The sequence below is a fragment of the Doryrhamphus excisus genome, chromosome 15 (assembly GCF_030265055.1).
Source record: "Doryrhamphus excisus isolate RoL2022-K1 chromosome 15, RoL_Dexc_1.0, whole genome shotgun sequence".
Classification (NCBI taxonomy): Eukaryota; Metazoa; Chordata; class Actinopteri; order Syngnathiformes; family Syngnathidae; genus Doryrhamphus; species Doryrhamphus excisus.
This window is the reverse complement of record NC_080480.1, coordinates 4,949,601-4,962,941: the sequence shown is the minus strand read 5'-3', so window position 1 is coordinate 4,962,941 and position 13,341 is coordinate 4,949,601. Positions and strand designations below refer to the sequence as shown.

The 13,341-nt window shown below is 41.4% G+C and overlaps 1 protein-coding gene and 1 long non-coding RNA gene across 7 annotated transcripts in view; both read right to left on the bottom strand.

Annotated features, from left to right (window-relative positions):
* The window catches only part of LOC131103022 (uncharacterized), a 34,455-nt gene extending 26,499 nt beyond the window's left edge, over positions 1 to 7,956 (bottom strand). Inside the window, exons 1-3 of the long non-coding RNA XR_009119535.1 lie at positions 7,323 to 7,956; positions 5,235 to 5,469; positions 1,752 to 1,876 (exon numbers count right to left, since the gene is read on the bottom strand). This is a non-coding gene — a long non-coding RNA (uncharacterized LOC131103022). The remainder of the gene's footprint in view (positions 1 to 1,751; positions 1,877 to 5,234; positions 5,470 to 7,322) is intronic.
* Positions 7,957 to 11,416: 3,460 nt separating this feature from the next.
* Positions 11,417 to 13,341, bottom strand: part of rnf213a (ring finger protein 213a) — a 50,699-nt gene continuing 48,774 nt past the window's right edge. For 5 of the 6 annotated variants that reach the window (XM_058049220.1, XM_058049219.1, XM_058049218.1 and 2 more), the window contains 2 exons: positions 12,582 to 12,760; positions 11,968 to 12,439 (listed from right to left, as the gene is read on the bottom strand). In XM_058049220.1, the coding sequence (XP_057905203.1) occupies positions 12,277 to 12,439; positions 12,582 to 12,760 (342 nt within the window). In that variant the 3' untranslated portion in view covers positions 11,968 to 12,276. Of the gene's footprint in view, positions 11,940 to 11,967; positions 12,440 to 12,581; positions 12,761 to 13,341 lie in introns of those variants that run through there. The other variant, XR_009119567.1, reaches the window with a different exon arrangement.

The window sequence follows — 13,341 nt, the reverse complement described above, 5'->3', positions numbered from 1 at the left end:
TGTATGTGTTTGCACATGTGCATATAGTCAAGATTGCATGTGAACCATGCAGGCCCGGTCAGATGCTAATTACAGCATGAACCATTTCCCTGCGTCTCTTCAAGGGGGGGGAATGCTACATCTGGTCTTACATCTTAATAGCTTATTGTACTTGTCCTGGCTGGTCCCCAGGCTGTTCAAATGGAGCCAGACTGCCATCAGGAGGTCAACAGGGGTACTGCATAATGTTTCATCTGTTGATTTTTGATATTATGGATTAAATAGTAATATAGGCCTTAAAATATATTCATTCATTCATTCTCCACCGCTTATCCTCACGAGGGTCCCAGCTGTCTTCAGGCGAGAGGCGGGGTACACCCTGGACTGGTGGCCAGCCAATCACAGGGCACATATAGACAAACAACCATTCACACTCACATTCATACCTATGGACAATTTGGAGTCGCCAATTAACCTAGCATGTTTTTGGAATGTGGGAGGAAACATGCAAACTCCACACAGAGATGGCCGAGAGTGGAATTGAACCCTGGTCGCCGTGCCGCCCCCTTAAAATATATATTCTCAATAAATGTGGAAGTGGTTCTTGCATTCTTTCATTTTTCAGTGTCTCTGGTTCTACCATATCTTACTTAGTGTGTGGAAATATGGGGTAATAACTATAAACGCAATCTTCACTCGCTAAATGTACTGCAAAAAAAGGCCAGTAAGGATAATTCATAATGCCGCCTACAGAGAACATACTAACTCCTTATTTCTAAAATCACAAATACTTCAACTTGCTGATATAGTTCATCTTCAAACAGCTAAAATAATGCATAAGGCTAAAAATAACCAATTAGCTAAAAATGTCATCCAATACTTCTCTACAAGAGAGGAGAAATATGATCTCAGGGAAGAACTACATTTGAAACACTTATATGCTAGGACTACGTTAAAAAGCCATAGCATTTCAGTATGTGGAATCAAACTATGGAATGGATTGAGTAAGGAACTCAAACAATGCACAACGATGAGCCAATTCAAGAAACAATACAAGCAGTTGATGTTTGCTAAATACAAGGATGAAGAGTCTTGAACCAGTCATGATGTGCTATATATATCACTATATTGACACATTATGTCATTGGATGGTCATATCACCTCGTACTTTGGTACATAACAATGGATGTACAGTTGTTCCTCACTACATCAAACATTGTGCCTTTTCAATCGTGATTTTTAAAAAAACTATTAATAAATGATCGCTGTTTCATGTTTAAATACAGCCTATTATCAGTAAAACAAATATGCACATTTAAGCAAATTGTTCTTATTCATGACCTAAATCAGGCATTTCAAAACATAAAATCCCAACTACAAGGCATAAGCAGCATTGGAATTGTGAATGTAATTTTGCACATTGGCCACTAGGTGTCAGTAATTGTTCTGTAAGTCAAGCACCAGAGCTGATCACCAGAACAGGCATTTATTTCTGGTTAAAATGTTAATTAAAAATAAAATAAAATAAAATATTTAAACTATATTAGGAAAGCAGGAAGTGAACAAATGTAAGTTACTGATTGTAAAAGTACCAGATGGAGGGGTAGGATTTAATAAGCTTTGCTTCTTCCTACTCCTTTTGGACATGTGGAACTGTGAACTGATTATGGGATGCATTCATTTGTAATCTGATGCATGTTCAAATGAAATTAAACCATTACAGTTGGATTTTCAAGGTTTAAAGGTTTAAAATGGCAACTTTGTGTGAGTACCTGTGTGAGTCGTCGATGGATTGGAGACAAAGTCTATGGAGTAAATCTATCCAGTGTGTCACTTTCTAATCAGGCAGGAAGTGGACATCCATCCATCAGTTTTCTATGCCGGAAGTGGAGATTTACTGTAGAAAAAAACAGTTTACATATAATCAGACATAATATAAACACATCAGAGTTGGACAATAAAGCAATAAAGCCGCCATCATTGCAGTCAGGGTGGGAAATCAGAGTTGAGGGTAACTTCACTTCCTTGGTCTTTCCATCCATGCATCTTCACTTCACAGAATCGAGCTGACATATCAGTTCCTCATAACGAAGCGCTGAGGCCCTGACGAGCTGCAGCGTTGACAGATTCACCGAAAAACTGAAAGAAGGGATACGCAGTTTCCTCCCTCTGAGATTTATCCCGCCATCCGGATACAGATACACACAAAGACGACCCCCCCCCCCTCGGCTGCTCCACATGACCGAGACGTTAAAGGCGGTGACACCTTCACACCTGCTAGACACCGGCAACACCGGCCCCCGGCTCTGACGGACAACTTCCCTTTCGGCCGTCATCACCTCTCAATGGCGGGAGCGCCCGTCCAAGCAAACAGTCCATCAGCGGAGCGTCAGAAGGCTCCGCCGGGCTTCCTCGGAGTCGACAACATTTCCAAATCCCTGACCGCTGCTACTCTTTTTTTTTTGTGTTTGTTAATAGAAGCTCACTTACGGGAATACGACACGCCAGTTGGGAAAGATCGGGAACGGTCGCACCTTCAGACAAATGCGGATGTTCTTAAAATGATGTCTCACTTTTATGCTAACAGTCCACTGGGCTGGCGCCAGTTGGTGCCAGTTCGCGCCAATGCAATTTGCTGTGGCACTTAGTGGCACCAATATGGCGTCTAGTGGCGTGCAGTGGCTCAAACTGCCTCTCAACTGGCTCGTGGTGGCCCGTAACAGCGGCAAAAATTTAGTTTGGCAGCAAGAAAATTTCAAAAATGTTTAAAATATTTGTAAAATAAGTGTCCACCAAGTGGAACCAAATGTCGCAAACAATCCCGCTATTGGAATCCACTGGAATGTAATGGCACGAGCCAAGTTGCAGCAATATAAATAACAGAATAACAGCAATGAGGCCGCTATGCAATAATGCCAAGCGAACATTAATTCGGCGCCACAGCGAGCCACTACGCGCCAATCACAATCTTTGGCACGAACTGGCACCAAAGCAATTTACTGTGGTGCCTGGTGTCGCCAATATGGTGCCTAGTGGCATGCAGTGGCTCAAACTGTCTCTCAACTGGCTCGTGGTGGCCCGTAACTGAGTCAAAAATTTAGTTTGGCAGCAAGAAAATTTCAAAAATGTTTAAAATATTTGTAAAATAAGTGTCCACCAAGTGGAACCAAATGTCGCAAACAATCCCGCTATTGGAATCCACTGGAATGTAATGGCACGAGCCAAGTTGCAGCAATATAAATAACAGAATAACAGCAATGAGGCCGCTATGCAATAATGCCAAGCGAACATTAATTCGGCGCCACAGCGAGCCACTACGCGCCAATCACAATCTTTGGCACGAACTGGCACCAAAGCAATTTACTGTGGTGCCTGGTGTCGCCAATATGGTGCCTAGTGGCATGCAGTGGCTCAAACTGTCTCTCAACTGGCTCGTGGTGGCCCGTAACTGAGTCAAAAATTTAGTTTGGCAGCAAGAAAATTTCAAAAATGTTTAAAATATTTGCCGCGTTGATACAAACTGTTCACCAAGTGGAACCAAATGTCGTAAAAAACAATCCCCCTATTGGAATCCACTGGAATGTAATGGCGCGAGCCAAATAACGGAATAACAGCAATGAGGCCGTTATGCAATAAGGCAGAGTGAACATTAATTCGGTGCCACAGCAAGCCACTACGCGCCAATCACATAATCTTTGGAGCGAACTGGCGCCAAAGCAATTTGCTGTGGCGCCAAGTGTCGCCAATATGGTGCCTACTGGCGTGCAGTGGCTCAAACTGCCTCTCAACTGGCTCGTGGTGGCCCGTAAATTGTGTTTGGCGGCAAGAAATTTTCAAAAATGTTTAAAATCTTTGTCACGCCGATACCAAGTGTCCACCAAGTGGAACCAAATGTCGCAAACAATCCCCCTATTGGAATCCACTGGAATGTAATGGCACGAGCCAAGTTGCACTAATATAAATAACAGCAATAAGGCTGAGTGAACATTAATTTGGCACCACAACCACGACTCCACTACGCGGCAATCACATCATCTTTGGCACAAACTGGCGCGAACTGGCGCCAACTGGCACCGGCCCAGTGAACGCCTAGCATTATATGATGTCAATTAAGTCCTAACGTTGCGAAAAGAACATTTACAAAGGTTATGTACAAAGAAAATTGAAACAGTTGGAAAAAACAAAACCAGCAAAAATGGGGTATAAAAAGTAAAGCACAAAGCTGATTCTACTATAATGTCATTTTGTTGATTTGAATACCTATATCTACCTGGCATTGGTTATTTGAAGCACAAAATGAATCTTTTGTGAAAATGGGCAACATGGGGTCCTCAAATTAGTGGTCAAATTACCGGAAAATTAAGATTATTCAACATGGCGGTTTACAGGAAGGCAACAAAAAGCTATCTCAGAGATTTCAGCTTTGGCTTTCCAATGTGAGGAACATAATGAGGAGCAGGAAGACCACCGACAGGGTTATTGTGAAGGCCAGGAAAAATATCCAAAAGACAAAAGACAGTCAAAAACAACCCATAGATCATTTCCAACGTATGACATCATCAGATGGCGTCACTGTTCATTGTTCGATAACTGGAGGCGATGGGAAGCATCTAGAAGGAAGGACATACGTTTGCTGTCATTTTTTTTTAGGATTGACCAAAAGGTTTGGACCCCCCCCCGTCCCGTGCCTGTCTCTGACATAAACCAAACAAAATGATTGACATCATCTCGGGACAGCTGATTACAGCCCTCCCTGACATGAAGTCATCATCTGTTTATCCCCAGGGAAGACACGGAGAGGGTGGGGGCGGTCATCAAAGTCCAAGTCATCACACGCTGATGCAAAGCAGAACCACGCCACGGCTGATCTACAAGTTCAAAACCAAAAACATTAAGAACCCATTTGACCCCCCCACCCCCACCCAGAGAAGATTCCTTCCCTTCCATGTTGCCTAGTGACAGATTTACTATTGGGGTTCTGATAAAGACAAACACGGATCATCATATTTTTTGGAGATGTGTCAAATTCTGAGACAGTCGGCCTGACTCTCAAGGTCGTTGGGGTCAATTCTTGATGGCTATGAGGCGAACGCCAACAAGACCGAAATTAGTATCCCTGTCATCCGATGCTATCCATCAATAGCCAGGAATTGGTCATTCTTCTGTTTACAAAGATGCTACGGTAATAATTAGCATATGGAATCACAGCTTATGATGATCTACTTCAAAAAAAAAAAAAAATTCTCTCGTCTGACCTTGGTCGCCTCAGCAGTGAGGAGATGGCTTTGCGTTATCTGTAGCGGCCGGAGGTCATCCCGGCTTATCGCCCCCCCACGCCTCCTTCGCTCTTCTCTCCCCTCGGCCCGGACACGATTAACGGCTTACTTCCAGGGAGTCCCGTCACAAGTGATAAAAGTCCATTCAGCTCGCGGGACACAATCACCACAACCTTTTTCCATCTGCTTCCAATCCCAATAAGGATACTCGAATCTGTGAGGGGGAAGTGGTAAACAAATAGGAGTCATTAGCACCAAGTAAAATATGCTACTTGAATGCAAAGTAGGATTTAATATTAATAAAGAGCAGAGACCTCCACACATAAAGTAGCACCCCTATATAATCGCCTTTACACTCACTCTACACTCATAGTAGTAGAAACTACTACTCAAAGAAGAAATAATTAAAGAAAATTAGTGTGGGCTGCATGGTGGTAGAGTGATTAGCGCGCAGACCTCACAGCTATGAGACCCGAGCTCAATGCCACCCTCGGCCATCTCTGTGACCCAACCCCCCCGCGACCCTTGTGAGGATAAGCGGTAGAAAATGAATGAATATTTTCATAGTTAGACCATAGAAAACCTGTTTACAACTTTCTAAATATATATTTTTTAAACATTAGAGACCTCCACACATAAAGTAACACCCCTATATGATCACTTTTAAGCTCACTTACTCAATATAGTAGAAATAATTAGAAGAATTAGATGAAGAAAATAAAGTGTGGGCTGCACGGCAGTAGCGTGGTTAGCACGCAGACCTCACAGCTAGGAGACCCGAGTTCAATCCCACCCTCTGTGTGGAGTTTGCATTTTCTCCCCGTGCATGTGTGGGTTTTCTCCGGATACGCCCGTTTTCTTCCCATATTCCAAAAACATGCTAGGTTAATTAGCGACTCCAATTTGTCCATTAGCTGGCGACCAATCCAGGGTGTACCCCGCCTCTCGCCCGAAGAGAGTTGAGCACCCCTATATGATCACTTTTAAGCTCACTTAATCAATATAGTAGAAATAATGAAAGAAAATAAGAAAGTGTGGGCTGCACGGCGGTCGAGTGGTTAGCACGCAGACCTCACAGCTAGGAGACCCGAGTTCAATCCCACACTCTGCCATGTCTGAGACCCCCCCGCGACCCTCGTGAGGAAAAAGCGGTAGAAAATGAATGAATGAATGAACATTATTAGAGACCTCCACACAAAGTAACACCCCTATATGATCACCTTTACACTCACTTACCCAATATAGTAGAAATAAGGAAGATAAGACAAAGTGTGGGCTACACGGTGGGTGAGTGGTTAGCGCGCAGACCTCACAGCTAGGAGACACGAGTTCAATTCCACTCTCGGCCATCTCTATTTGTATGTTCTCCCCGTGCATGCGTGGGTTTTCTCCGCTCCCGGTTACTCCGGTTTCCTCCCACATTCCAAAAACATGCTAGGTTAATTAGCGACTCCAAATTGTCCATAGGTATGAATGTGAGTGTGAATGGTTGTTTGTCTATATGTGCCCTGTGATTGGCTGGCCACCAGTCCAGGGTGTACCCAGTCTCTCGCCCTGAAGACAGCTGGGATAGGCTCCAGCACCTCCCGCGACCCTCGTGAGGATAAACAGCAGAAAATGAATGAATGAATTAAATATAACTAACATTGACGACAAACATGAACCTCTCATAAGAAGCAGATTCTGAGGTGATCTAAAAAGAGTTTAAATATTGTTTGGCAGCCAAAGACAAAAGCAGAGATGAAACAGATTGACTCCACAATGTTCCAGCAACATCCATTTTAGTCAGCAGGCCCATTAATAACCCTTCATTCCATGTGACTCTCCTGTTATCACCAGCTAAATATCATGTAATTCTAGATACACTGCAATTAGCCTTTAGCTGATGGTGCAAGCTTTATGTATACACTTTGGAAAGCCATTACAAGCTAGCGTAAACAAGCTATTTTTCAAAGACAGAAACATTTCCGCAGCATATTTAAAAAAAGAGTCCAGTTTAGAAGTGTCATACGTTCCACAAATGTATTCCGCATGCAGTCCTACTTACGGTAATCCCTCATTTATCACCTTTTATTGGTTCCAGTGTTACGGGCTGGCGTCGGAATGGTCGTGACCCCCAGGATGCAGAACAGGAACATGGTTTTAAGGTCGGTATTCCAGCAGGGAAGAAGCCAACTAGTCCGTGACTACACGTCAAACTGAGGACAAAAGTCAATCAAGGAGCCAACAACGCACACCTGAACTTAAATAGGAGACGTGGGAATTGGAAACAGGTGTGGACCAGAGGAAGACAGGAAAATGAGGTACAAAAGAAAGTGAAAGAGAAAATAAGAGGGGATCTAAACTAGAAAGGGAAGTGGAGATAAAATAAAGGCATATATATACACACACCTTGACATTAAATAACACACCTATTAGCCAGAAGAAGAAAAAATAAGACATAATATAGTCTTGTCTTGTTAGTGACACCTAGTGGTCAGTGTAGAATACCACATCATCTTTGAATATGAATATTTACATTCATTCATTCTCTATCGCTTATCCTCACAAGGATCTCGGGGGTGCTGGAGCCTATCCCATCTGGCGGGGTACACCCTGGACTGGTGGCCAGCCAATCACAGGGCACATATAGACAAACAACCATTCACACTCACATTCATACCTATGGACAATGTGGAGTCGCCAATTAACCTAGCATGTTTTTGGAATGTGAGAGGAAACCGGAGTACCGGGAGAAAACCCAGAGATGGCAGAGGGTGGAATTGAACTTGGGTCTCCTAGTTGTGAGGCCTGCACGCTAACCGCTCCCCCACCGTGCAGCCTGGTTTAAGTTACATTCATTCATTCATTTATTTTCTACCGCTTATCCTCACAAGGGTCGCAAGGCTGAGTGCTGGAGCCTATCCCAGCTGTCTTCAGGCGAGAGGCGGGGTACACCCTGGACTGGTGGCCAGCCAATCACAGGGCACATATAGACAAACAACCATTCCCCCCCCCCCACACACACACAACACATTTTTTGTTAGTTTAACTTTCTTCTTAAATAATACAGTAAAGTCTCGTTATATCGATATTGTTGGGAGTCGGAAAAAATATCGATATAACCGGACTGTCGATATATCCGATCCTGTGCCGAACTGCATTAAAAGTGGGCAATAATGCACTCGACATTGTTCTATAGTATAGAACAATGTCGAGCAGGTAAATCAATCTTTGCTTAAGGATTTCAATACCAAAAAGGAACACGGCAAACGGCTGCTTCCAGTCAACTTTATTTTTCACACTTCCACCACCAGAGCACAGCACACACACCGATTCCCGCACTTCCTGGTTCACAGGTCACGCTCAAGAACCAACTGCGTTCGTGGTTTCTCTCGTGTGTATAGAATAAAAAGATATCTGAATACAACACAATGAAATACATGTAGTATTTGTACGCTTGTGTCTTCGTTGGAATAGGTGTGTATGCTATGTCAGTTGGTTCTTCTGTTGCAGGCATGTGTTTGGTCAGCTATGTGGGGCGGGTTGAGCATGACCTGTGAACCAGGAAGTGCGGGAATCGGTGTGTGTGCTGTGCTCTGGTGGTGGAAGTGTGAAAAATAAAGTTGACTGGAAGCAGCCGTTCGCCGTGTTCTTTTTTGGTATTGAAATCCTTAAGCAAAGATTGATTTAAGCTGCTTTTGTATCGATGTAAGCAGACCAAATTGGCTGGCGGGAGATGAAAAGGGCATCGTAGTAACCGGATTATCATAATAACCGGGTATCGTACTAACGGAACTAATTATATCATAAAAGACTAGAAATTTGCCGGGAAATGAAAATAGTATCGTAATAAGCAGTAATTCGTTATAACCGATATCGATATAACGAGACTTAACTGTATTCATAAATGTTCTTTTTGTAGTATTTTATTTTTAACATAAATATATTATATTTATATATTTTTCATATATATATATATATATATTCATATATATATGTAAATGTATATTTTCTATTTATATTTTCATATAAATAAAATAAATATATTCTAACTTTTCTAAATAAATTTCCTACAATTACAACTTTACTTTGTTTGCTTCTTGTAATATTATCTTTTTTTTTACTCACTACATATTTTGACTTGATTCTCGTAAAAATGTTGTTTCTTGCCCAACTATTTCAACTTCCTACAATCTAACTTTGAGACCAAATTGTAACAAAAATTAGGGGTTTGACCAAAGTGTTCTAAATCTCCCTAAAAAGTCAAACCAAAGTTGGGATTTCAAGCAGGAGAAGGTGACAATCGCAAACTGTAGTTATAAAAATAAAGTAACAGTAAAGAAATTGCATTTGTAGCTGTTAATACATAAAAACAGTAAAGATGGGCATATTTCAGACACAGTCAGCCAAGTGGATTGACCCACTTTTACGGCTAGTTGAGTAGTTTTACTTTATTTTACTTTTATTGTATGTACAAAAAATAAAGCATTTATTTATTTATTTATTGCCCCCCAAAAACATGCTTACTAAAAACACAGCCCTACTTGATTTTACGGTGGTGAAATTATTTTAGCTTTCCATTTTGTGGAGGTGAAAAAGGAAACAAAAAAGCTGCATTCAATCATGGAAACAGCGAGCACCAAATGTGTATTGTGGCTGGTTTCGCATTTCACTACAACGTTGCAGTGCACTCACCACAAGGACAAATATACAGCCCTGCGTTTCTCGGTTTCTCGGACCTCTTAATGGCGACGTTGCTTATTTTGCCCCCATTTTGCCAAAGAGAATGCCAATTGTCTCAGGTTCACACAGGCCAAGGCCGGGGGGGCTGGAGGTCGCTGCGCTTTGTCTGCCTGCCACTGTACTCCACTCCAGAATCCATATCTGTGGAATTAAAAGCAAGGATAAATATTATTAAGTGCAACCGGAGATGGTGTTGTGTATTTGTGCTGGGGGCCGGGAAAAGAGGTGCAGTGAAATCGAACACCGCTATGGTGCGGCGACCGCAGGAGAGCTTAGTTGGAGGCAGATGAAGCGTCTCCCTCGTCGAGGGGCGGCGGGCATCGGGGAATAGAGAGGTGAAAAGTCAAGGTGGAGAGTGACGTCGTCTCTGCTGGCAATGAATGCATCTTGGGGGCGACAGTGAACGCAGCGCTGAATGAAGAATCAACATACTTAATAGCATGTGCTTGACAAAAGGCTCAAATGCCGTACTTAGTTTACTTATTTGACACTACTGACTTGCTCCAACATGGGAATAGTCGTTCATAGGGATTGAGTAAGGACCTCAAACAATGCACAACGATGAGCCAATTCAAGAAACAATACAAGCAGTTGATGTTTGCTAAATACAAGGATGAAGAGTCTTGAACCAGTCATGATGTGCTATATATATCACTATATTGACACTTACTATGGTACACATTATGGCATTGGATGGTCACATCACCTCGTAAGGTAAAGTAAAGTAAAGTAAAGTAAGCAAAGCAAATAGTGTGTAAAGTCAAGTCAAGTAAAGCAAATCAAATAGTAAAGTACAGTAAAGTAAATAGCGTGTAAAGTAAAGCAAATCAAATAGTGAGTAAAGTAAAGTAAAGTAAAGTACATCAAATAGTGTGTAAAGTAAAGTAAAGTAAATCAAATAGTAAAGTAAAGTAAAGTAAATAGCGTGTAAAGTAAAGCAAATCAAATAGTGAGTAAAGTAAAGTAAAATAGTGTGTCAAGTAAAGTAAAGCAAAGCAAAATAGCGTGTAAATAAAGGTAAAGTAAAGCAAAATAGGGGTGTAAAGTAAAGTAAAGCAAAGTAAAGTAAGCAAAGCAAAGTAAAATAACGTGTGAAGTAAAGTAAAATAGTAAAGTAAAAGTAAAGTCAAGTAAAGTCAAGTAGGAAAGCAGGAAGTGAACAAATGTAACAGTTACTGATTGTAAAAGTACCAGATGGAGGGGTAGGATTTGATAAGCTGTGCTTCTTCCTACTCCGCCTCTTGCCCGAAGACAGCTGGCATAGGCTCCAGCATGCCCGTGACGAAGAGGTAGAAAATGAATGAATGTTGACTTAAATTTTGGATCAGCTGATTTCACTTTGAACTTCACATTTGCAATAAATTACTGAAAAAAAATGTTTCATTTTTGAACCTTTAAACCTCCTAAAATTCTTGCAATTTCTCATCTTATTCTTATTTTGATTAGGAGTGTCTACATATCACAGGGTTTTTTTTTTACCTGAATGGTGTGGTTTTGAGAAAGAAAAAATAATTAAAAAAAGAAATAATAATAAAAAATTATAAATAAAAAATGTTTAATAAATAAATAAATGAGAGGAAAATATTGACTAATTAAAAAAAAATAGAATGCCCCATAGAAAATACAGTGGAGAAGTGCTTGGTGAATATTTTAACCCCAGGCTCACACTGAATCCACTGTGGCTCAAGTCCTGATCCAGTCCGGCTTGCCTCACACTCACACTGATTCCGGTAGATGCAGCGGCGAGCTGCGGAAACCCACAGCTTGACCAGAGAGCGCTCCGGCGTCTGGAAAAAAAAAAAGACCCAAAACGGATTTTTTCCGTTTTTCCGTTGTGCCTTGCAGAGACGGAGCTGCACCACACAGCGCCAGCATGAACCCACAACCGGTATTTCAAGCCGGGGTAAACCTACCAGTCCTTTCCTTATTTCTTTAAACTTCTTTAAACTTTATCTGCCACTGCACCAAATAAAGATTACACATGAGGTCAAGTATGATAGGATTGTATTCACAAACAGAAAAGTTTCAAGTTACAAACCTGGCAAGTGATATTTAAGAATTGTGTCTTCAGGCACATCAGGAAGAGGCTGAAACTACAACAGGCAACTTGTGCAACTTGAAGGAATCATGGAGTACATGGAGCATCACATACAGTACATATTGTGGAGTACAGCTGAAGAGAATACAAGAAGAAAATAACAGAAAATCTTATATGATATGTCAAGATGTCCGTCAACTAGTTTGGACTGTGATCAATGTGAGCATGCAGAAACCTTACAAAGAGGGCCACGTCCTCTCATCCTATTTGACGCCGACTGCACTCTTTTTTGATGGAGTTGATGAACTTCCAGGTTTCGACACAGTGACAAAGGCGGATATTGTCCGGGAAGTGCTGGTCCAGGTGAGGCGGAAAGTCCAAGTCCTTGAGCATCATGTAAGCCTGCAGTGATTCCTTCAGGCTTTTAAGAGACACAAACAGGGTCTTTAACTCAAAAAAGTGGGGACACTATACCTCGAACATGCTTAAATTAGGACTATTTTTCCCCACTCGGTGTGTGTGTGTGTGTGTGTGTGCTTGGAGGAGGTAATAAAATGGCTTACGTCCAAAATGGCTTGTAGGTATCCGGTGCTTTGGGATTCTTCAACACCAGGATTAGGAACTCGTGCATCTCCAGCAGGAACGTGTCAGTGCTGCTCTCATGACAGAAAGCAGTCAGCAGATGGCGCTCATTCTCACCCAGGTCCTTCTGGTAGTCAGGACAGACTCCGACGAAAGGATCCTGGGGGAATTGAATTGGAAAGAAGTGTGAAATTGTAGAGCTTCTAATCTGACACTTGGTAATGGTAGAGGTTTAATTTCATTTGAACATGCATCAGATTACAATTGAATGCATCCCATAATCAGTTCACAGTTCCACATGTCCAAAAGGAGTAGGAAGAAGCAAAGCTTATTAAATCCTACCCCTCCATCTGGTACTTTTACAATCAGTAACGGTTACATTTGTTCACTTCCTGCTTTCCTAATATAATTTAAATTTTTTTGTTCTTTTATGTGTATTTGTATGTACATTTTTATTTTATTTTTTTTATTTTTTATTTTTTGTCATGTACCAAAGTACGAGGTGATATGACCATACAATGACATAATGTGTACCATAGTAAGTGTCAATATAGTGATATATATAGCACATCATGACTGGTTCAAGACTCTTCATCCTTGTATTTAGCAAACATCAACTGCTTGTATTGTTTCTTGAATTGGCTCATCGTTGTGCATTGTTTGTTACTTTTGTTTGTTTGTAACTGTTACATTTATTCACGTCCTGTTTTCCTAATATAGTTTTATTTTTATTTATTTTAC